At 41.6% G+C, this 25,602-nt stretch overlaps 1 protein-coding gene across 4 annotated transcripts in view; it reads left to right on the top strand.

Annotated features, from left to right (window-relative positions):
- Positions 1–249: 249 nt before the first annotated feature.
- Positions 250–25,602, top strand: part of LOC129695645 (ELAV-like protein 2) — a 103,751-nt gene continuing 78,398 nt past the window's right edge. For 2 of the 4 annotated variants that reach the window (XM_055632784.1, XM_055632783.1), the window contains exons 1-2: positions 250–740; positions 24,716–24,806. In XM_055632784.1, the coding sequence (XP_055488759.1) occupies positions 24,735–24,806 (72 nt within the window). In that variant the 5' untranslated portion in view covers positions 250–740; positions 24,716–24,734. The remainder of the gene's footprint in view (positions 741–24,715; positions 24,807–25,602) is intronic. The other 2 variants (XM_055632786.1, XM_055632785.1) reach the window with 1 other exon arrangement.

The raw sequence follows: 25,602 nt of genomic DNA, 5'->3' as shown, positions 1-25,602 counted from the left end.
ACCCCCTCCCTCTCCCTCCTTGCACCCCCCTGGCCGTGATTGACAGGAAGGCAGGCACGCGCCCGCTCCGGGCCCGCTGGTGGACGGGGACACGAGCCATGCAGCCCGTGGGTGGGGAGCGGCGTCTCGGCCAATCGGTGGCTCCCTCTCCCTCCCCCTCCCTCCCCCGAGCAGGGCTGCCGCTCCACCGTATACGTCCGCCGCCGCTGTAGGAGGGTCTGTGCAGAGATTGCTGGTGGCGTGCGGGGCCCTGTGCCTGTGCTGTGTTACTGAGCGAGTGCGGATGTGGAAAGGTGTACGGATGCGGTGCTGTTCGGCTCTATAAAGCTGTGCGCGAACACACCTCTCAGTGACAGAAAAAGCGCCTTCTTATTTCTAATCTGCGTCAGACCTCCTTACAGCGGGATGCAGCTGGTGTTTCTGCTGTAGGGGAAGATTTGAAAGCCGCTTTGACGGTCCCGAATTCTTTTGTTCATTTAAGTTATTTTTTTTCTTAAGTTTGCTTAACGTTATATGCTAATTAAATTAATTAGACTTCTCATTTGGGTTGTTTTAAAGTTTATTTTGTGCATTTTTTTTATTTCTATGTTGGACGTTCGGGCACACTTTTCTACCCCAAATTACTTCTATAAACCGCTTTCACTTCAGGGTCTACAGTAGTTGAACTATTAATACCCTTTGCGTCACCTTTTTTCGTAGAAGGACTGCACTTAACTTTTCTACTTCCTAAAAGCCAGAAGGTAAGTAACCGCTCCATTGGTTTTTGGTTTTAACGTTTTAGTATGAAAATAATTTGGTTTTGAATGGCAATACTCAGTCCGGTGATAAAGTGGAATTTCGGCAATTGCGAATAAATATCGTTATTCAAGGGAATTATTTTCAAACAAAATCAAAAATAATAGAAAAGGTAGTTGGTATAATGTTTTATGTGTGTCGCGTTTCTTTAAATCCATTGGGTGCAGCCGTGTGGTGGTTAGGATTGCAGGAGCTACTTTATCAAATGACAGATTGTGAAACCCATCTTACAGACTACATTTTGAATGCTTTGTTAACTCTGCACACAACAGCAACGTATGGTTTGACTTTTTTAAAACAAATGTTATCTCCCACGGAGATAGTGCAATGTCGGTTATAAGGCTATGATAGTATCTAGGTGAGATCCCGTTACATCAGATTGCTATACCGAATGCAGGCTGTTTGCATTTCTACCTCTTACTTTTGTCTTAATCACTCCTTGAGGGGGAGAGATGCTTCGTTTAAGTGGCTTTGTAAATTACTGCACGTGATTTCAATATTCGATGGGTTCTCCAATTAAATGTATTGCGCTGGTCGTTCGGCATACAATTGAATGGCGCTGGCAGTTATAACTAGGAAGGAACTTGTATGGAACGGTTCACTCGGGTAACTGCATCCACGAAAGAATGTTTACGTTAAAAATCTTGACTGATGCCTTCGACACGTCGAACTTGAATAGACTAGTCTTTCGGTTGGAAGATCGGCACGTGCGTGGAAGTGTTTTTTTTTAACTCTACTTTTTCGAGGTTAAATGAGTGAATTTGAGACTTTCATTCGCTAAAATCGAACACCGCCTACACTTGATAGATTTAGCACTATTTAGAAATGATTCCTCTGGATTTGTAAAACATCTCTCATCTGTGTTTTCAGTTCAGAATGGCATTTGCACATTGCCCCTTTCCTTCCAAATCTTGGGTTGAAGAAACTGCCCACTGCAGACCTTTTTAATCTAACAATCTCAGGGTGGATAGAGCGGTCGAATGAAGACATTTGGTTCGTACTCGGCTTCAGATCTACTACTTCATATTAAATTATACTGGTTTCAAGTACATGCAAGGTTCGCTAGTCCTATATCGGGATATATTTCGGGGCTAGGTTTGGGGGCAGGCTGGAATTGGAATTGTGCATTGGACATTGAGCGATCGGAGCTAACTGGTGGAAACGGTGAACGGTTGCACCTCGAGGGTTATTTACCATGCCTAGACCGTGTGCGTTGTTCATTCACGACACGTTAACGTATGGTAGAACTAATAGTAAATAGGCCTACGTTTGCATTTTCAACACGCTTTGCCAGTCGTCATGAGCCCAGAACCTGGCGAGGGGTTTCGGAGGTGTCCTCCGTTCAACTGTGTCGGGCACCTGGAGAGGCGCCAACCTCCATCTGCATCGTAATTGTATCTAGGAGACACCGTCGTCTTTTCCCGCCAAGCCTTTTGGTCGTTTAGTAGCAAAAGAATGGAGGGCGATAGCCTGCCATTGCAGAACGCATGTGAGATTGGATGGGGAAGAGATGGAAGCTATGCTTGTTGGAATGTTTCTTTTTTGTCGGCTTCGTTTGCAGCACCAGCCCGGCTTGGAACCCCTGGAACGTGGCGTGATCCCCGGGGAGCGCTGGCCGTCGCTCGTGTCTCTCACACCCGGAAGCGGCTCCCCTGAAGGAGTGATGTATGGTGGATGGTTTTGGTTCAGGCGCGACTTGTATCCTTTCGGCATCCTAAGCGACATCTCGCATAACTTCTTGCCGGATAGGGATCACTTTATATATTTTTTTAAAAGCAAATGGACTGTGTTCTAAATATTGAGTGAACTTGGATCTATAAAGTTTGACAGCATGGGAAGGGGGCGGCGGCAATATCTTGAACTAACCTGTTGTGAATACGGTATAATGAACGTTGTTCACTACTATCAGTTTGATTTTTTTTTTATCATTGTACTTCGTTTTAGTGCAGTTGGTGCGAGCAAACGAATCTAAAGCGATAGGATAAATATTGCAATGACTAAAGCTGAGCCTTTTTCAGGATTTGGTCTTGCACAATCTAAAATTATAAGGGCTCACCTTAGAACAGGTTTTGGTTGTGATGCTTGGAGGAAGTAAACTTTACATGGAAATAATTCCAAATAGTGTATCTTGACATTCTGAAATGCCACACAAGAAGTAACTATTGGCTGACGTGATCAGGCCATGCAATCATTGAGGAGATTCAACCTTGTTTAAAAGAAAATGCCTTGCATAAAATACATTTGGCCAAGTAAAGATGAGGTTCTCAAGGTTAATTCCTCTTGTATGTTTACTTTGAATATGTTGCATCATTGCATTTGTTCGGAACCTTGGTTATCAGTGATTTCAATGCCAGTGATCCTGTCACTACTAGTTTCACCCCACTGGAACTCTCCTTCTTATTTTGCCCCTGCACACCAGTAGTACTTGTGCGGTTGACGGTTTGACTATTTCTATACTTGCGGTGTTTCTAGGTACCAACTCGTTTCTTTCATGAGATCTGAGCACAGAAGATAGTGGTTGCAGAGCATTTCGATTGAGGGATTTAAGTATATGAAAATAAGCTTTTGCATTTATTGTTAAAGTAACTGACTTATTTCTTAAGGTAGGCTTAGAAACTTTATAGTTCTAGAATTGTCGCAAGAAGCACACATTTCAATCAAGTCTTGTGGTGGATGCAAAGATGTTATGTATACATTTTAAAATCTTGATATACCACTCCAGATTGAGGATTGTTTAATTGCATCATCTTTTCATTTGAAGCGATCAATTTATGGAACAAGATCCTGTTTTGACCAGCACTCAAATGTTCATGATCAATGATTCCAACCTTTGAAGCAAAGGTCTAGGAAATAACTAAAACTGGTGCAATTTATTAGATTTTAGATATTTGGGGAGTTATGGGTAGGATGGATGGTAGGAAAAATATTTAATACAATGTACATATTACAAATATAAATTAACACTAACAGTGTTAACTCTATTCAGCTGTTAGACCAAGTACATTAGATTTGCATAATTGTCAGTCCAGTTAAATTTATTGCAATCTTGTAAATTTTCATTGTGCAGTAAACATTTTGTCTAAATTTTAGATCAATGTCTGATGTACTAAATTGTGTTTTATTTAATTGTCAAAATTAGGAGTGATTTTAATCATGGCGCTGGTTTTATTTAATGGCACCTTGTGTTGACCAAAATTGGGCTGAATGTTCAACATACAGGTTGAAACAAATTAGTTGATTTCGTTAATACACTTTGTAATACGTTTTGACTACTTCACATTGATTTTTTTTTAAATTGCCTCTCAGCATTAAACAGACCGTATAAGGGTGTGCAGAAAGGCCTGACACACTGCTTCACTCATAGAAAAAATTTTTCTGTACTTTGCCATTCATTTAAAATTTAATCTGTTTTGTCCACTTTAGCAAGTTGCTAGCTATTTCTATTTTCGATGCTTTTCCGGATATGCATTTAATAGCAGTTTGAGTGTTGCGATGAAAAACTTGTTTTCAGTACTCCTTGCACGAAAGTGTTAGTCTTTATAAGATGGGTTATTTTTGTTATTTAATGTATTTGCAGACGGGATGACGATAAATATTTGACCTATACCACATTACCACTAACTCTCAGATTATGCCATGAAAGGTTTGGTTTGAGAGGCTAGATAGCTTGCATAATCACTTTTTCCCGTAGGATATTCCTAAAGATATTTATTTGTATGGTCTGTGAAGTCTGAATGCCCCTAAGAATGTTCTTAATAGGCTTTAGTACATGGCATTTGTGAGGATGGATATGATGCATGTATGCGTTCCATCACTTGATTAGATTGGACCATGAACTTGGAGATTAGTGATAGGTATCGTAATGGTTTCAACATATTGTATCAAAATTTGGTTTTAACATAATGATACTTGGTATGCAGTTTAAATTTGCACCCAGAAACAGCTCTTAATAGACCTTGGAGATGTTTGAATTCTATGGCAGAGAGAAGGTCACTACATATAGTAAAAGCTGGTGTGGACATCTATTCATAGAACAATTTTAAGTTCCTCCAAGCTAGTTTGGAGCCCGGCGGCTGAGGTAATGGTGGAACTTTAGAAACAATATGTCAGAATTGGAGGATTATAGCTATCTGAAGATTGTGCCTGGAAGAATTTGGAAATGGGAATCTGGAAGCACTTGAGAACAGAATTTCAAAATATTTGTCAGATGAGGAGTTAATGTAGATCACTATCTGGGTAATAGTTTAAACCAAGTAAATTAGGATGTGGGCTTGGTGCTTTGGCTGGATTTAAATTTAATAAGGTAATTGGATTTAGAGGGCCAATTTGAAGGTTTTGAGGGGAAGAAGTGGGTGGGGGTGAGTGCAACAGAAAATTAAGCCTTTACCATGTGGTGGTTTGGTCCTGTTTGGATTCTGTTCCCCAATGGTGTAAAATGCTGGTTAATTTTGTGAAGAGTTGCTATTAAGAATGATTAAGGTATTACGTTTTACAAATATAGCTTTGCTTAATGTTGTGCTGGGGAGGGAGATATTTGTAGTGGCAGATGTTAACATGATTGGATGCTACAGATTTAATAAACTTTAATATGTTCAATATGTGGGACATAGATTTTGCCCAAAACTTCCAGCATTTTGACCTTTTTGTGCTCAACTAAAGAAATCTATCAATGTTCATGATATGGCACGACTTTTGAGGTTTGTGGCAGAGTAATAGGAAATTTAAACTATCGGTCTGTATTTTTCTAGTCATTAGCAAATATAATAGCACTGAACTGAATTCAAAACGCACTCGGATCTTGAGGAAGAAAAGCAAAAATATGGTGGCAGCATCTGTGCAAATGAAAAAACAGAATGTTTCAGACCAAAGACCCCCATTCAGAAAACACTGGTGGTGAAAAACTCGGGTTTTCGATTTCCATCATCTACAATTTTGATTTACAATTGTCCACATCTCTGGATGGCACCAAGAGTTGCTACCAGGCATTAACTGTAGAAGATGCTCGAGTACCTAGTGGTGATGCCATCAAGCTGATTGGGCAATCAACCAGATTAAAGACTTGCTGTATCCAGTTATGAAGTAAAAAGCATCTCTTTGAAACTACATTTTCGGAAGAAAAATACCCAATGGTTATGTACGAGATCATTGTAAAGAGAAATTGTCAGAGAGCAACTGAAACACTTGAAATGTAATAGTTATCTTAAAGATTTGGATATAAGATGGTGCATTTGAGCCAGAATTGGTTATGCCTCTTATGTGATTTGTGCTACATTTTAGAAACTTGGTTATGCTTCATTCAGCAAGGCATAACATCAGTTTTTGATAGATTGTTAAAATGAAGAATTCTCTACATTGATACTGGGGGAATGTGTGGCAGCATATTTTTTGAAGTTGGGAATTGTCGCTGCATTTTCAGGATTTCCACATTTTTGTCCCAGAAATTGCTGGCAGATATAATTTATTTTAATCATGAGCTGATGTCCTTTGCATATTGACCCAGAAATCTCTTTTTTGTTGGGAATGTGTAGGATACATTTCACTAGTTCAAGTGTGACTTCTAGCACATAGAACGGGATTCGATCTTGGCTACGGGTGCTGTCTGTATGGAGTTTGTACGTTCTCCCCGTGACATATGTGAATTTCTTCAGGGATCTTTAGTTTCCTCTCGCACTCAAGACAAACAGGTTTGTAGGTTAATTGGCTTGATATAATTTTAAGTTGTCCCTAGTGTAGGAAGATTGCAGATTGGTGTGGGCTCGGTGGGCCGAAGGGCCTGTTTCCTTGCTGCATCTCAAACTAAGTGTCATTCATGAAAGAAAAATCCCAAATGTACATTAACTTATCCAATAGAAATAATTGATTCTTTTTCGCAGCTAATGGAAAAACCTGTCAATAGAATTGCTGATTTTGTGATGACGTTTTGTAAGAATTTGCTGAACTTTGACGTTGCTACAGGCTCTTATGTTAGTGAAGCTGGTCTAATGTGGAATAAGTAAAAGAACACTGCTTAGTGAAAATTTCTGCAGCACAATGTTTGTCGTTCCAAAAGCGCCAAAGCAAATGATAATTTCAAATAAACCATTTTAACAAAGGAATACAGTTGACACGATTCAGCTGCATACCTTTACAGTGAAATGCGTGGTAGGTGCTGGGAGAAAACGTGGGTGGGGTTAGGTCTCATAGATGTTGGGGGATGAAATTTGAACAGAATAAAATATAAGGACATTGTAGTGTGAAGTCACTAAGTGGTTGGGACAATTAAATGATAAGCATTCTGAAATAAATGAAACGATAGAAAAACTGGTGAGAATGGAGACCTGTTAAGTATTTGAAATTGGTATTTGATCTGGGTTTGTAAAATTAAATATTTCTTTGGATAAGGTGTGGGCATTTTTAACAGGGAATTAATAAATGTTATTGATATACTTTTTCACCTTATTTCTTCAATTGGAACTTTTATTAAAGATGGTGAAATAAATTTGGTGGAGAGTACTCGGCAATTGGTATCTGGAGAAAAGTGGAGTTAATATTTTGGCCTGGTGATCATTAGAAGTGGTTCTGACTTGGCAAAATTACAACTAATTGGAAAAGTGAGATTTAAAGTGAATTAAAATTATGGGTTAAATGGGCAAAACGAAGAGCTGATTGTTGAAATGTGGAATCAAGTCTGTTTGTTTGGGTGATTCATCAGGGCACCAAATTGCTGAACCCATTGAATAAAGTCAGAGACGACCGTTTGCAAATAAGTGAGTGTAATGAGAATTTGCTCTTACTGGCAATTTGAAATGACGGTCAAAAATTATAAACAGCAGTTCAGGCAATATCTGCAAGAAGAGATACAATTAAATTTTCTGGTCGCAGACCTTTTAATAATCATCAAAGATTAGGGCGGCAAAGTAGCACAGTGGTAGAGTTGCTGCTTTATAGTGCCAGTAGACACTGGTTTGATCCTGACTATACGGTGCTGCTGTACGGAGTTTGTACGTTCTCCCCATGACGCTGTGGGTTTTTTCCGGGATCTTTGGTTTCCTCCCACATTTCAACGTTTATGTACACGTTTATAGGTTAATTGGCTGGGTGTAAATTGATCCTGACTACAGGTGGGGGGTGCTGTTTCCACGCTGTATCTCTAAACTAAACTAAAAATAATAATTTATCTTTTACCCCTTCCGTAAATGCTCCTTGACCTGTTTCCAACATTTTAATTGTAAATTTAATACTGGATAACCGTACAACCCCTTCAAAAAAAGATTTGTTTTCGTCTTATTTTGCACTTATGACAGATTTATCCTTCTGCAGAGATCTGTGGAACAAGAGGCAATTTTTTGCTATTTATTTAGCCTTATGAAATTGTTTGGTTGTAATCTGAGTTCCTGATTTAGCCCATGATAAAATAGCCCTTGCGTGGCTTGACAATTGAATAAGGACAGTTCTGGATTTTAAATGTGCTCTCGCTAGGTTTGCTAAAAGTTAGATTTAGTGACTTTGGGAATCTTGCTGTTTCAAAGGATCAATATATTGTGGTGCTCGATGCTCACGATGCCAGGAACAGCACCTCGGCTGGAATCTAAATGTTGAGTTTGTCGTGTGTCGAGGTGTTTTCCCCAGTACTACCCCATTAAGATCCTGATCAAGTCAGCTTTCCATCTTTGCACCCACAGCAATGAATTTATACGTTGTCACATGGTGTTAGGGCTGCTTGGGCCGATTGGTGCAACTGCTCATTGCGGGGGCTGGGGTGCATCCTGGCTTGTATGGTGAATATGGACCATTGCTGGAGACTGGCAACTCCTGCTCTGTGTTGCTAGATTGCTGGGGTATTATGATTCCCTTGTAACCCCCTCTTAGAATGTGTCAGAAGCCTCTATTACCTTGGCTGAAGATTTCTTTATGGTTAGGTTTCTGGTTGCTGCCCTATTTAGCTTGTCACTGGTTAAATCCCTAGATGAGGACAGTTGCACACCCAAACAGGGACAGCCCTTCATCTTGCAAGAGACCATAATAGCCAGGCAGTCAACACATGGAGAAGGTGTTGCCTCTCCCCATCAATGGCCCATACTTGCCATGCTCGGATGCAACCTAACTTGCACATTTCATTGTGGAATAGCTGTACTGTTTGCCCTAGTCCTTGTAGGTGACCCATTGCATTGGTGGTTCATTCCGCATCGAGCAATGTGATGATGCGATCACTGTTTCGCTGATTGTTGGAGAGGCAGTGTCTATGTTTAGCCCGAGTGGAAATCTTAAGAGGTATAAACTTGCAAGTCTGTGTTTTGCTCCCAGCACAGCAGTCACTGCAGTGATTCAGTGCTGTGTAAATTGCACATAGTTGGGTACTGGCAGGTGTATAATAAATGACACGTGTATATAGTAAAGGGCCTGTCCCACTTTCACGACCTAATTCATGACCTCTGCTGAGTTTGCCCTTGACTCGTACTCGCAGGAGGTCGTAGGTAGGTTGTAGCAGGCCGTGATGCTAGTCGTAGGTACTCGTGGCATCAAGTAGGTCGGGCTGTTTTTCTAGCATGATGAAAAATGTCCATGAGTGAAAAAAAGGTTGTGATTTAGGTCGTGCAATTATGCAAGATTCCAGTATCTGGTTCTTTGTCTCCATGGCACTGTTACGTTTATCTGCATGGCGATACTCGGTGTTTGTTATTTGCATACAGCAGAAAATGTGGGCTCTTGAATTGATCTCCTGTGGGTTCTCTTAAGTTTCCAATCAGTTGTGACCACCTCCCCACAATGATGTTGCTGAATTCTTTATTAGCATTGATATCAACAATGAAAATAGAGGTCAGAGAAGCTTTTCAGAGGACAAAAGAGCTGGAAATCTCCAGGACCTGACAATGTTTCCCCTCTACTTTTAAGCTCTGTGCCAAACAGCTGGCACTGGTCTATACAGCCATTTTTAACCAGTCCCTGCAAACATGTACTGACCCTGCCTGCTTCAAAGTCTCCACTATTGTCCCTGTACCCAAAAAGGCAAGGATTACTTGTCTTGATGACTACAGGCCTGTCGCACTGACCTCTGTAGTCATGAAGACACTCGAAAGACTTGTGCTGGCCAAGCTGAAAAATATCACAAACTCCCTGCTGGACCCTCTACAGTTTAAACCTACAGCACCTAGACCACCAGGGGACCTATGCGAGGACCCTGTTTGTTGATTTTAGCTCTGCATTCAACGCCATTGTGCCAGAACAACTACACTCCAAACTTTCTGAGTTGACTGTGCCTGAACCCCTGTCAGTGGATCACCAACTTCGTGACAGACGGGAAGCAGCATGTGAGGCTGGGAAAGTACATCTCTGACCCGCAAACACTCAGGAGCACCACAAGGCTGTGTACTCTCTCCTCTCTCTACGCCAACGACTGCACCTCCACAGACACCTCTGTCAAGCTTTTCAAGTTTGCGGATGACACAACCCTGATTGGACTGATCCAGGATGGGGAGGAATCTGCCTACAGACAGGAAGTGTCACAGCTGGGGTCCTGGTGCCGTAGCAACAGCCTAGAGCTCAATGCTCTTAAGACAGTGGAATTGATTGTAAACTTTAGGAAAGCTCCCCCTCCCCTCACCCCACTCACCATCAACAACACTGCAGTCACATCTGTGGAGTCTTTTAAGTTCCTGGGAACCATCATCTCCAAGGACCTTAAGGCTACCAGTCAAAAAGGCACAACAGAGGATGTACTTCCTGCGGCAACTGAGGAAGCACAATCTGCCACAGGCAATGCTGGTCCAATTCTCCACGGCCGTCGTAGAGTCTGTTCTCACCTTCTCCATCATGGTCTGGTTTGGCTCAGCCACCAAGCACGACACCTGGAGGCTGCAGCGAATCGTCCGATCAGCAGAGAAGATTATTGGCTGCAACCTTCCCTCCATTGATGATCTGTACACTGCAAGGGCCAGGAAGCGAGCGGGCATGATCATCTCCGACCCCTCGCACCCTGGCCACAATCCCTTTGAATCACTTCCCTCTGGAAGGCGACTCCAGACTGTCAAAGCTGCCACAGCCAGACATAAAAACAGTTTTTATCCACGAGTAGTTGCTCTACTCAACAGCCAAAAATCTGTAGCCTCCCTTTGATCTGATATTTTGTTGGTTCACATGCTTGATCAATGGTGTTTCATCATTAATGTTTTATTATCGCCTCAGCGCAGAGGGAGAAGAGGAGGGAAGAGACTGCAGACCTAAGACTTGCCTCCATCACAGTGAGGAGATGTTGGGTGGTCTCACTGTGGTGGATGTTAATATGTGTTTACTGTTGTTTTTTATTGTATGTATGACTGCTTCAATTTCGTTCAGACTTCAGTCTGAATGACAAATAAAAGGCTATTCTATTCTATTATTATTAATGTTTAGTGTTTTCAGAGTCATTCGGAACTGTCACTATGTCATGTTACTTGTGGGCGGAGCTCCAAGGCAAATTCCTTGTATGTGAATACTTGGCCAATAAACTTACTTACTTAAAAGTAAGGTGATTGGCATAAATCTCCAAATATTTGTAACAGATGGTGGCTGCTACTTATATATACGCTGCCTGGATCTTGCTGCACGATTAAAGGTGTTGCACTTGGAAGGGAAACAAGTATGCTAAGAGTTACTTTTTCGATTATCAAAACCTGCGTTAAAAAAAAATGCAATTCCTTGGTTTTGTAAATCTGGGATCAAGAGTTGGAAGGCTGGCTCTTAATCGTACTGGGTGGAGATTCCGGCATCGCTAAATTTAACAAATATTAGTGTTTAAGTCTTTGGTTTGTAGTGTCAATTCCTTTATTGTTGTTGGCTTCAGTGTGGGGAAAAATATTAATGAATTATTATCAAGTACATCTTGGTAATCTTTTTGGACATTAATCAATGTTTTACCTTGTTTATCCAACACTGTTCAAGGTTTACATTTTGAATAACATTATACATTTCTTTGGAGCTTTCACACCATCTTGTAGACATTTTAGGATTAGCATTTGAAGAGTGTACTACTTTAGCTAGAATGGAATGGTTTAGTTGACTATCCTGAGATGAGAATGCTTAAGCTATTGAAAAGCGTGTGTGTATATAGGCTCGGTGGACTTTTTCTCTGCTGTATCTTTGCATTTCCTCAAATGGGAACTGTTAGATAAGTAAGCTCCAACTGACTAAAGCTGGGTCGGTATCCTTTCAACCCCTTTCTTTCGTGGTAGTAAAGAGCATTTGGCATGCGTAAGTTTGAGGTAAATCTTCCTGGTCCTTGATGCTGTAGGATGGGGTATTACTTGTTTGTGTAAACCAGCAGAATAACATAGTACAATAGGAAATAGGCGACGTTTCGGGCCAAAACCCTTCTTCAGACTGGTGGGGGGGAGAAGGAAGGAAAAAGGGAGGAGGAAAAGCCCGAGGGCGGGGGGATGGGAGGAGACAGCTCGAGGGTTAAGGAAGGGGAGGAGACAGCAAGGGCTAGCAAAGCTGGGAGAATTCAACGTTCATGCCATCCGGATGCAAGCAACCCAGGCGGAATATGAGGTGCTGTTCCTCCAATTTCCGGTGTTGCTCACTCTGGCAATGGAGGAGACCCAGGACAGAGAGGTTGGATTGGGAATGGGAGGGGGAGTTGAAGTGCTGAGTCACCGGGAGTTCAGGTAGGTTATTGCGGACTGAGCGGAGGTGTTCGGCGAAACGATCGCCCAACCTCCGCTTAGTCTCCCCGATGTAAAACAGCTGACATCTAGAGCAGTAGATGAGGTTGGAGGAGATACAGGTGAACCTTTGTCACCATGGATGTCCAGTCACTCTACACCTCCATCCCCCACCAGGATGGCCTCAAAGCCCTCCAGTTCTTCTTCGACCAGAGGAGCAACCTATACCCAGCCACTGACACCCTCCTCCGCCTAGCGGAGTTGGTCCTCACCCTCAACAACTTTACATTTGATTCCTCCCATTTCCTCCAAACACAAGGCGTAGCTATGGGTATACGCATGGGCCCCAACTACGCCTGCTTCTTTGTCGGGTACGTTGAACAATCCTTGTTTAATACGTACCAGGGCCCCATCCCCGACCTCTACCTCCGTTACATTGACGACTGCTTTGGGGCCACCTCCTGCACCCACACACAACTGACTGACTTCATCCACTTCACCACCAACTTCCATCCGGCACTCCAATACACCTGGACCATTTCCGACACTTCCCTACCATTCCTTGACCTCACCATCTCCATCGCAGGGGACAGACTTCTGACCGACATACACTACAAACCAATTGACTCGCATGGCTATCTGGACTACACGTCTTCCCACCCTGCCCCCTGTAAAGACTCCATCCCCTACTCCCAATTCCTCCGCCTACGCCACATCTTCTCCCAGGATGAGACGTTCCACACCAGGGCATCGGAAATGTCCTCGTTCTTCAGGGAACGGGGATTCCCCTCCGCCACCATAGATGAGGCTCACACCAGGGTCTCATCCATACCCCGCAACACTGCTCTCGCTCCCCATCCCCGCACTCACAACAAGGGCAGAGTCCCCCTAGTCCTCACCTTTTACCCCCACCAGCCGGCAAATACAACAAATAATCCTCTGCCATTTCCGCCACCTCCAACGTGACCCCACCACTCGCCACATCTTCCCATCTCCCCCTATGTCTGCCTTCCGCAAAGACCGCTCCCTCCGCAACTCCCTTGTCAATTCTTCCCTTCCCTCCCGTACCACCCCTCCCCGTTGCAACCGCAAGAAATGCAACACCTGTCCCTTCACCTCCCCCCTCGACCCCATTCAAGGACCCAAGCAGTCGTTCCAGGTGCGACAAAGGTTCACCTGTATCTCCTCCAACCTCATCTACTGCATCCGCTGCTCTAGATGTCAGCTGATTTACATCGGGGAGATTAAGCGGAGGTTGGGCGTTCGTTTCGCCGAACACCTCCGCTCAGTCCGCAATAACCTACCTGAACTCCCGGTGGCTCAGCACTTCAACTCCCCCTCCAATTCCCAATCCGACCTCTCTGTCCTGGGTCTCCTCCATTGCCAGAGTGAGCAACACCGGAAATTGGAGGAACAGCACCTCATATTCCGCCTGGGTTGTTTGCATCTGGATGGCATGAACGTTGAATTCTCCCAGTTTTGCTAGCCCTTGGTGTCTCCTCCCCTTCCTTAACCCTCGAGCTGTCTCCGGAGTCCCAACCTCCCCCGCCCTCGGGCTCCTCCTCCTCCCTTTTTCCTTCCTTCTCCCCCCCCCCCCCCCATCAGTCTGAAGAAGGGTTTCGGCCCGAAACGTCGCCTATTTCCTTCGCTCCATAGATGCTGCTGCACCCACTGAGTTTCTCCAGCATTTTTGTGTACCTTCGATCTTCCAGCATCTGCAGTTCCTTCTTGAATATAGTACAATAGGTGTCTTTATTTATGACCAGTTACCAGGCCATATTTTTTATTAAACTTTGTGATGGATGTTTAAACTAAATTTTAAATTGTGGATAGCATGAATTGAGCCATAATCTTTTTTTGCTCAACTCTTTCCTTTTTAAATTTTCACCTCTATGCACAAAACCTTGCCTTAAGATTGCTTTGTTTCATACCCCAAAACATGTATAATTGTAGTTTAAATATATCTAGAGTTTAGTTATAGAGATCGAGTGAAAACGGGCCCTTTGGCCCACCGAGTCCGCACCGATCAGCGATCCCTGCACATTAACACTATCCTACGCACACACTAGACTTTTTTAAACTTATAACAAGCCAATTAACCTACAAGCATGTAAGTCTTTGGAGTGTGGGAGGAAACCGAAGATCTCAGTAAAAACCCACGGGGAGAACATACAAACGGCACCCATAGTCGGGATTGAACCCGGGTCTTCGGTGGTGCAAGCGCTATAAGGCAGCAACTCTACTGCAGTGTCACCGTGCCGCCCCAGTTTGATCTCCGTTTGGTTGGTAAAGCCGTACCCGCCAATGGGTTCCTTACACGTCCAGAAGTCTACAGCCAGAAAATGCAAAAATCTTTATGAACATTTAGAATTCAGTTCTATGTGAGCTTATGTGTGTGAATATTCATAGATCAGGTGTTTGTAAACCAGTGGCTTGTACATTGTGTTGGTGTCATTCAATCTGTACTGCCCTGGTATTATAGTAAGGAGTTGGACATTGTTCAGACAAATTGAAAACATTTTGTGGAAGGTGTTTTCAACATACCCATTTGAATAGTATTTTCTGTAATTCTAATGGTATTTGTGTAGCTTTTTTTTTTTTTTTTTTTTTTTAATTTCCAAGGAGATTTAATGATTTTCCAAATGACCAGCCAGTTAGATTAACATAAATGTTGTAAATTATCTGTATTCTAAGGATAAGGGATCTGTAGATAGAACCCAAATTAATTGCTTACAATTAATTTGAATATAGCAGTATCTGAACAAGGTTTTTAAGTTATTGTACAGATTATTTGACTTCAACTTGGTTAATATTATTTTCGGGCAAAAGTACTACTGTTAAATAAAAGACAAATATTGGGCACACTTGGCAGGTCTGGCAGTATCTGGAGAATATTTTGGGTTGATGACTTTAAATAATGATCTTTAATTGGAAATGTTGGCTGTGTCTCTCTGTATAAATGCTGCCTGGTCACCTGAGTATTTCCAACATCTCCAAATTTAGTTTTCCCTAGTAATACTATGAACTAGTTTAATTTTAATAAAAGCATACTGATATTACAGGGAAAGATCAATGTCTATCGTTGTAAAGGGTGCCAGTTACTAAGTGAGTGACTCTTCAATACAAGTCTGATTATATAGGATAGGATAATAAAAAGTGTATCAGTTCGAAAGAACTTCTTAATTTGGGAAAATAATACGGGATGATTGCCTTTTACCTAGTCTTTATCAAAATGGGTAACTTTGGAGTTGGATTGGCATGAAACTGATTGATGGTACACCTGGAGCAAATCACTTTTTCACACAGCAATGCATGTTTATCCCATAATTTAAGAAATCGTTGGAACAGGTACATGGATAGGACGGGTTTGGACAGTTATGGGCCAAGCGCAGGCAGCTGGGACATTGTTGGCTGATTTGGGCGAGTTAGGTCAAAGGGCCCGTTTCCACTGTATCACTCTATGACCGAGTGATTAAATTCTAGTTCATTCTAGATGCTTTGGACAATAGTAGAAAGTACTGTTTAGTGCTGTTGGTAAATGAATGTTCAGTTCTTGGCATTAGATGTGAAGCATAAAAAAAAGTGTCATGGTTATGCATTTGGTAGAGAATAAAAGCTAAATCAGCTATTCAGTAGAATTTTGCACTTATGTAATAGCCTTAGTGCAAAGTGTGTAGAAATGCAAGTATAAGCAGGGAGTCTGAATGATGACTGAGCATTGGTATAGGTTTATGAAGTTGACTAGATTCAAGCAGTGGATTGCCCAGGATCTGTTGTGACCACTGTTGCAGGTCTGGATCAAACCTGTTGTCTTTCAACAATCTTATAAAATTCTGCATCGGGTGATATCAGCACTCATTTTATAAGTATTGTGACTGAGAATATATTGATGCCTCATTATAGTAACGTGGAAATAGTTCATGAATAGAGGCTAAGAATTTGGATGTGACTATTTCTGACTTGGTAACTAAGGTATAATAGTGGATATATGATCGTAATACTTTGTGGGTATGTCTAAGGACTGCAGACTGAAATTATCTATGTTTAACCTGTGAGATGCACAAGCATTGATAGTTCATGAGGCCATTGGTTAACAACAACTATCAGTGCAAATATCAGGACTGACTATAATACCAACTTAGCTCAAATAATTTGGTAAATATTTGATAATAAATGGAAAGACGTCTGAAGAGAGCTTTAAGGTTTTCAACAAAGATTTGATTTCCCAACCTGCCTCGCATCAGGATGTTTAAGATGGAACTGCAGATGCTGGAAAAATTGAACGTAGACAAAAATGTTGGAGAAACTCAGTGGGTGAGGCAGTATCAGAAGGAATAGGCGACGTTTCGGGTCGAGACCCTTCAGACTGATGTCAGGGGTGGGGGGGGCGAGCGGGGAAAAATAAAGAGGCGGAGACAGTAGGCTTGTGGATGAGCTGGGGAAGGTAAGGAGGGAGAAAGCAAGGACTATCTGATATTGGAGAAGACGACTGTTCGTACCGCTGGGATATAAACTACCCAAGCGAAATATGATGTGCTGTTCCTCCAATTTGTGCTGGGCCTCACTCTGGCAATGGCGGAGGCCCAGGACAGAAAGGTCTGATTTGGAATGGGAGGGGGAGTTGAAGTGCTGAGCCACCGAGAGATCAGGTTGGTTATTGCGAACTGAGCGGAGGTGTTGGGAGAAGCAATCTGCGCTTGGTCTCACTGATGTAGAGAAGTTGACACCTGGAACAGCGGATGCAGTATATCAGGTTGGAGGAGGTGCAGGTGAACCCCTTCCTCACCTAGAAAGACTGCTTGGATGGAGTCGAGGGGGGAGGTAAAGCGAGAAGTGTAGCATTTCCTGCAGTTGAAAGGGAAAGTACCAGGGGAGGGGGTGGATTGGGTGGGAAGGGACGAATTGACCAGGGAGTTACGGAGGGAACGGTCTCTGCGGAAAGCGGAAAAGATGGGAAGATGTGCCCAGTGGTGGGATCCCGTTGGAGGTGGCAAAAATGTCGGAGGATTATATGTTGTATGCGACGGCTGGTAGTATGGAAGGTGAGGATAAGGGGGACTCTGTCCTTGTTACGAGTGGGGGGTGATGGGGAGTGAGAGCGAAGCTGCGGGATATGGAGGAGACCTTGGTGAGAGCCTCATCTATATTAGATGCGGCGTAGACGGAGGAATTGGGAGTAGGGGATAGAGTCCTTACAGGAAGCAGGGTGTGAAGAAGTGTAGTCCAGATAGCCATGAGAGTCGGTGGGTTTGTAGTAGATGTCAGTCAGTGGTCTGTTACCTGCGATGGAGATGGTCAACGCTGCATCTCCACCCAGAATGAGGTGTTTCAGCCCAGGGCATCAGAGATGTCCTCATTCTTTAGGGAACAGGGGTTCCCCTCTTCTATTATAGAAGTACACCTTGATGAAAGCTATCAAAACAGTATGAAAGCAAAATGACTAAAATGGCAAACTAGACTTTATTTTGAAGCAGTTTGGCTTTGAAATTTAGCTATTATCTTTTCACTGTACACATTTTCTAATATAATGTGGTTACAGTGGTTTCTGAAAATCTGACCAGGCAATTCTGCATGTAAAACCAATTTTAAAATCGTGTACATTCCATGTTGGAATGAAGCCATCCTTAATGAGTATACATTTGGAGCTTTAATATAATAATTGTTCATGAAACAGGCTGTCAGTGGGCACAATAGCCAGTGAACTTTAGTAGCTTGGTTTTTTTTCCAAGCAGGTTAAGCTTCAGGTAGTGGCATAGTGTAGAAGACCTACCTATGGTGGGCTCAATTTATTTATCAGCTTTTTCACATTTTTCTCTAATTCTGAGATTCTTCAATATGAAGACCCTGGGATCATGTCTTTGTGCCTGTACAGTCAAAGAAAATCCCTTTACTTCACTCTATACCCATGACTGTAGCCAGATGCAGTTCCAACTCCATCTTCAAATTTGCTGATGGCATCACCATTGGTGGACAAATTACAAATGACAATTTAGAGTATCAGAGGGAAATTGATCGACTGACCAAATGGTGCCAGAACAACCATATTGCTGTTAATATCAGTAAAACTAAGGAAATTATTGACTTTAGCAGTGAAAGGCTGAAGATCTACGGACCTTTCTTCATCGATGGATGGTGGTGGAGAGATTCAAAACCTTCAAATTCCTGGGCTTCTGTGACGCAGCACATTGATACAATCATAAAGAAAGCCTATCAACACCAATACTTCCTTGGAAGGTTGAGGTTATTGCTATGTCGATAAGTACTTCTACAGGTATACGGTAGAGAGCGTATTGACGGGCTGCATCACGGCCTGGTTCGGTAACATGAATTCCCCAGAGCGAAGAAGATTGCAAAAAGTGGGAACACTGCTTAGTCCATCACTGATACAGTCATTCCCACCATCAAAAGAATCTACAGCAGCTGCTGCCTAAAGGCTGCCAGCATTATCGGAGACCCACACCATATTGGTCATGCTCTCATTTGACTCCAGTCTTCTGAAGAAGGTATAGGAGCCTGATTATGTTCAGGAACATCTTCTCAACAACCATCAGACTATTAATCACTAAACCTTCAGCTAATCTCCAAACTACATAGACTTGGGGGTATTGTTTCTGTCTTTTTACTTTTTATTTTGTATATGTTGAACCTTATTGTTCTGGTGTTTACAGAGTAAATGGTGTTCCATTTCAGGACATATGATAATAAAACACTAACTCTTGAATATCTTTGGAAGCCCCCATTACTTTTGGCTGTATTACATTTCTGTCCATCACTGGAAGACTCATTGATATCTATTAGCATTTAGTAAAAGCTAATGAGTTTTTTAGGCCCTTCAAATGAAATGCAGATTTGATTTTGTCATAGAGGTAATTTTAAATGGAGGTCATTTTCTGAACTGAGTATCCCAAAGGAAACTGATCCTTTTCTTTCCATTAGAGATTCGGGTAGAAAAGACAAAAGTCATTTCTGTTTTGAAATTGTTTGATTTGTTCTAGCACTCCCCTCATCCCTATTGCTATTTTACATTCCAAACTTGATGGGATTATTTAGAAATTTATTGTACAGGTGTCCACTTGATCCAATGTGATCCCATCAAGCAAAAATGAAATTTAGTCATTTTTGCTTCCCAGCTCATGATTCAATGCCCTGCTCTTCAATTGCTTAGTAAGATACTTTTTAAAAATTTGGTAATGCTTTTCATCTTTGTCACCCGTTTCATTCCATGGATCCTAACACTGATTCCTTTGAATTATGTAAAGTGGCTCACATCTGATGCGAAACGACGCTGATTTGCTGGGGAAGCATTATATTTGTAGGTAGACATCATTGACATAAAGAAGTGCATCATTAACTGACTGAAGCTTGGATTGCTTGTAGCTTCCAATATTTGAATCGGCTTTTATATCGATAAAAATCTTTATGCAGTAAGATTTCAAGTTGCCTTCAATTTTAAGTATAGCTTTGCTGTCTTCAAGAAAAAAAATTGCATAATCTTCTATATTAGACAAAGGTAAATGCTTGCATTTAATAGTTGGTTTATTTTGGCATATAGTGATAAGCTTTTTGGTTGATTTCAATGCTGGTTGCAAACACAATTCTCCTGCACTTGGAAATCCAATTTGCTCATCAAATACAAATTTCCAGTGTTTTATAGATTATGTATATTAAGCATTTTGTTTTTCAAACGCATTTGTAAGAATTGTTAGCGCACGTTAAAAATACTTTTGGAAAGACTAAATTCAGTATGTTCTTTTGCTGAATTGAGAGTCTGGCAGAGCTACTAAACAATGTCCACAGGTTTGCTATTGGTATGAGTGAATGTGTGGTAAATCCTTTTGATGTGTAATTTTGCTCATACTTCAGCTTCTTTAATGCACCATTAGGTCAGAAAGTTTGTTCTATTTTGGGGCTGTTTCAAATATACAGGTCTACTGCTGTTTTTCCCCTGACAACTGATGGTTGGGACCCCCTTAATCCGGACTGAAGCCCCTCTGAAAATGTGGTGCCTAGGCTGGGTGATGTGGCCAATCTCGACCTCATTGGGACCTACGTGTCAATCGCCGGGTTGAATTTGCTACCTGCGGTCAGGGCTTTGGAATTCCGGCCAAGCCGGAGCCGGAAGATCCGTTCCCATAACTGACTTCCGTGGCCGACTTTGCGTGTCTCAGTCCCCCAAGGTCGTGACCTCTGTTGTTCCGGCCAAACTGATAATCCAGAAAAGCGCTGTAACCAATGGTGCTGGAAAATCAGCGGTGAACCTGTACTTGATCACAAATATAGGAATGCATTTTGTTTTGGTAACATTAGTTCGCAATACCATCAGTCTAGTCTAACTTACAGCAATGAATGGACTTGGTTTGTTCAAAATGATTAACATTTGTATGAATCGTTCTTATTTTGAAACTAAGAGGTACATAGCAGGATAGACAGTCAGTAGATGCTGTTTAGATTTTCAGAAAGTCTTTGATAAGGTGCCACATGTGAGGCTGCTTAGGAAGTTGAGAGCACATGGTATCAAAGGGCGGATACTAGCATGGATAGCAGGTTGGCTAGATGGCAGAAGGCAAAGACTGGCAATAAATGGGGCTTTTTGTGTTTGGCTGCCAGTGACTAGCTGAGTTCCGCAGGGGTCGGTGCTGGGCAGCTACACTTCACGTTGTAATGGTTTGAACGAGGGGATTAAAAGCTTTGTGGCCAAGTTTGCGGATGATTCGAAAATAGGTGGAAGGACATAGTAGTGCAGAGAAAGGACTCTGCAGAAGGACTTGGACAGATCGTGAGAGTGGGCAGATGGAATATAGTGCAGCAAAGTATGGAGTCATGCATTTTGGTAGTAGGAATAAAGGTGTGAACTATTTTCTAAATGGGGAGAGAATCAAGAAATTGGAAGTGCAAAGGGACTTGGGAGTGCTGGTGCAGGATTCCCAAAAAGTTAAAATGCAAGTCGAATCGGTAGTAAAGAAAGCAAACTCAATGCAAACATTTATTTTGAGGGCTTGTGTACAAAAACAGGGATGTAATGTTGAGGCTCTAAAGACACTGGTAAGGCTGCATGTGGAATATTGAGAGCAATTTTGGGCACCATATCTGAGGAAGAATGTGCTGGCTCTGGAGAGGGTCCAGATGAGATGATCCCAGGAATGAATAGGTTAACTTATGAGTGTTTGTCAGCACTGGGCTTGTACTCGCTGGAGTTTAAAAGAATGAGGGGGGACGGCATTGAAACATACAGAATAGTGAAATGCTTGGATAGAGTGGATGTGGAGAGGATGTTTCCACTATTGGGAGAGTCTAGGACTAGAGATCATAACCTTAGAATTAAAGGACATTCTTTTAGGACGACGAAGAGAAATTTATTTGGTCACAGGGTGGTGAATCTAGAATGCTTTGCCACAGAAGGCTGTGGAGGCCAAGTTGGTGGATATTTTTAAGGCAGAGATAGATTGTAATGGTCATATTTACAATTGGAGGTGTGGGTTCGAATCCCACTTCTGACACCATGTAAATATGACATCAACACAACACGTAATTTAAGATCATCTTTAATCCACATAGACTTGACAGCATGTTAGTAGTCACTGCCTCCTGTCTGCTACCAAACTGCGTATCATAGGAAGTAGTTGTTAATATAAATGATACAGTAAGGCGGTGTTAGTGATGCTAACCTATGTATGATTGGTTGCATGCATAAACCAATCTACAGTCATGGGTGTCAGGAGAATGGGGTTAGGAGGGAAACATAGATCAGCCATGGTTGAATGGTGGAGTGGACTTGATGGGCCAAATGGCCTAATTCTACTCCTATTGCTTATGACCAATAGTACAATAGTTTAAATAAAAATAAACTTTCAGATGTTTCATTCCAAATTCCATTCTCCAGATGTTTGCTCTCTATTGTTGCATAGGATTTTGATGTCACTGTCTTGAGCAGCAATTATCACACATCCATAATAGCTTTAAGGTTGCAGCTCGTCATTTGGACAACATTTTGTTCTCTGTTGCTGTTGGATGGTTTCAGGATTTCTAATCCAGAATCTGGTGTTTTTTTTAATCTCCAAGGTGAAAGTTGGAGAATTCTTCAGGTTCCATTGCCACATGGCAGTTGCCTGCCTTCTTTCAGGTGTGGCGGTTGTGGGTTTAAGAAGTCCTGTTGGTGCCTTTGCAATAATTGTTGATATGAAGAATGCAGCTACAGTTCTTTGGTTGTCCAGTGTGATAATATTTAAGGTGGTGCATTAGGTGTTTGGCAAGCCAGTTGCTACTTGAGTGTTGGACTTTCTCGCAGGCAAATGGGAAATATCCAGCATACCCTTGATGTGAACATGTTGCATATGCTTTGGTTCTTGGGGAAACGTATAGTTTGTTACATTCCCAGTCTCTGATCTGCTCTTATCAATTGTGGTATGTGGCTCATCTATTTTGTTTCCAGTCAGTAATGGTACTCTTTTGTGGGTTAAGGTTAGGGGGTGATCTGTCCTGTGAGATTTAGGTTCAATACAAAATGTCGTAAGTTTTTCAGGAGAAAATAATTCTAAAATTATGTGCTGTTGTAACCCCAAGCATAAAATGCTTGAAGATTCAGTGCAGCTTCTTGTTTCCACTTGTAATCGTGGATAGAGCATAGTACCTATGTTGGTTGTGTGTTTGGCACGTGCTGTTGAATTAATCTCTACACTGCTGTTCTATGAAGCTGTGAGTCATTGTTTCCCTGACTAGTGAATCAGAAAAGTCTAGTTACTGCCTTGGTCAAAGTCGGTTTGGACTATAATACAGTGAAAAACCTTGTGCTATGTTTCTAAACGTCTTTTTGTTGAAGAATATAAAACGCCTCAAGTAGTTAAACTAGAATTAGGCTTGTTTGCTTTATATTATATAAAGCCACTGATTTCAGCTAATATCTCAATACCTGTCATTGAGTTTGTACAAATGTAGGAGGTATTGGCGAAAATGTATTTGTCTTTGGATACACGAGGAACTGCAGATGCTGATTTACAAAAAAAAAAGACATGTGCTGAAGTAACAGTAGCTTGGGCACCATCTCAGGAGAACCTAGACCAGTGATGTTTTGAATCTGGACCCTTCAGACTGATTGTGTGTGGGGTGGGGTGGGGTGGAAGGGGTGGAAGGGGAAGTGTATGGAAGAGAGGTGGGGGCAGACCAAAGCCTGGAGTGATGGGTGGGTACAGGTGAGAGGGGTTTATAATAGACAGATTGGAACAAAAGCCAGAGATAACTGGCCCATCACTTGCCAGGCATTGGCCAGTCCCCCACCTCGCTTCCAGTTTTCTTCCTCCCCCCCGCCCCCACCATAATCAGCCTGAAGAAGGGTCTTGACCCGAAACGTCACCTATCCTTGTTCACCAGAGAAGCTGTCTGACCTGCTGACTTGCTCCAGCACTCTATGTATCCTTGCCCTGAAACTTGAGCTGCATCATACAACACTCTTTGACGGTGATTCTATTTCCTATAAAGGATTTAATGAAATTAACAATAGTTAATGCTGAGAATTGCATTCCAAGACTTCCTTTGATTAAATCTAATCTTCCACAGTGAAACTGAAGTTTTAACTTGCGATCATTCCACTGTGATAATCTAAAATTATAGCTTACTGCGCAAGAAACGGATTCACTGCCTATTGAGTTGTGCTTTTTGGGTTTAATCCATAGTTGGGCACAAAAGTTACATTTATCAATAGTAACCAATATGCATCCCTCCTTGAGGGCGACTAAGATACTGGATTCAATATGGTGTATGGAATATTCATTGGAATGTTCATGTAGTCTTGTATGATAAATGAAAATGCACAATTTGTAGAAATTGAAAGAACAAGAAAAGGTTAACTATAATTTTCGTTGTGCATTTCGTTGTCTCTGTACTGTACACTGACAATGATAATTAAAATTGAATCTGAATCTGAATCGGATTTTAGCAAACATCCTGAATAAGTTTGCAATTGTAACTGCTAGAAGCCCACCTCTGCATCACCAAATGTATTTGTTGTAGTTTGAATCACAATTGTGCTTATTTGTACTAGTTTTAACTAATGTATTGATTTTTTTAAATTGCAGAATCTGGCTGCAATTTTATCACTATCGCTTGCTTATACATTTCACTATTCACTACATATAATTTATTATGCATGGGGTAATTTACATTTTTTAAGCGGATTAGATTGGAATTGCCTCATTTTCTTGAGCCCAAACTGCATGGACATGCTGTGAATATACATAAGGCATTGTAAATTGATTGTTGCATTATCTTGCTAATCTAACATACGGTACTCTTTTGTGTCCATATTGCAGACGGCAACTCCAAACTAACATGGCAGTCAGACTGTGTGATGTGGCTACTCTGCTTAGAAGTGGTTCGTGGGCTGCAGAGCCTTGGACTGGGGTCTGTGGGATTTTTCTTTAAATTCAGTAGTGACTAAGATATTTTATTATTGAGGCCATACCAAAAAGTATAAAATACATGGTTCTCAAAGGTCCTTTGGTCTTGCAAAAATCTAATTGTTCAGAAATAGATAATTTATATAGATAATTTTAGAACAGCAATAGATCTTAATTACAAAATAGCTGTATGTAAAGTGAAGCCAATGTAACTATTTTGGTATGGTCTGATTTAGAAATTGTATAATTTTTATTGAAGTGGATTTGATGCATTATGCTGTGCGCTGTTGTAGCAGTGCACATGTTTAACTGCTGTTAATTTCCTGGGTTGAGTTGCTAATTGCAAATGGCATTTCAGTGAAGTTCTTTAAAACCCAGTTACTTGTAATCATTCTGAACTCTTGCTATTGGTTTATGGTTCATTGTTGTGATTCCCATCCACATTTTGTAAGTGATTATATTTATAAAAAAAAAAAAAAAAAAAGTTCTTGGCTAGAATGAGTACTTCTGCAGCGTGCATGTGGCTGCTCAGTAGATTTGTGGTTGTGCTATAGTTTTTCACATAAAGAAAAATCTGAATTACAGTAGTGGATATCACTACAGGTCTCTGTTTTTGCCAGTGTTATACACTTGTTTTACCAATACTTTGCATTAAATTTGTGTTAAGCCTCAAAATTTGCTCATTTTTTTTTGCTTACATCTTGAGTATTGAATGGAATGTACAGTGGAATCAATAGAGTATTTGAATTACATAGGCTTATTTCTTAATGGCTGCTGTGCTGTTTTGAAGGCTTTCCTCA

This window comes from Leucoraja erinacea, chromosome 3 (assembly GCF_028641065.1).
Source record: "Leucoraja erinacea ecotype New England chromosome 3, Leri_hhj_1, whole genome shotgun sequence".
Lineage (NCBI taxonomy): Eukaryota > Metazoa > Chordata > Chondrichthyes > Rajiformes > Rajidae > Leucoraja > Leucoraja erinaceus.
This window is presented reverse-complemented; position numbering and strand designations above follow the sequence as displayed.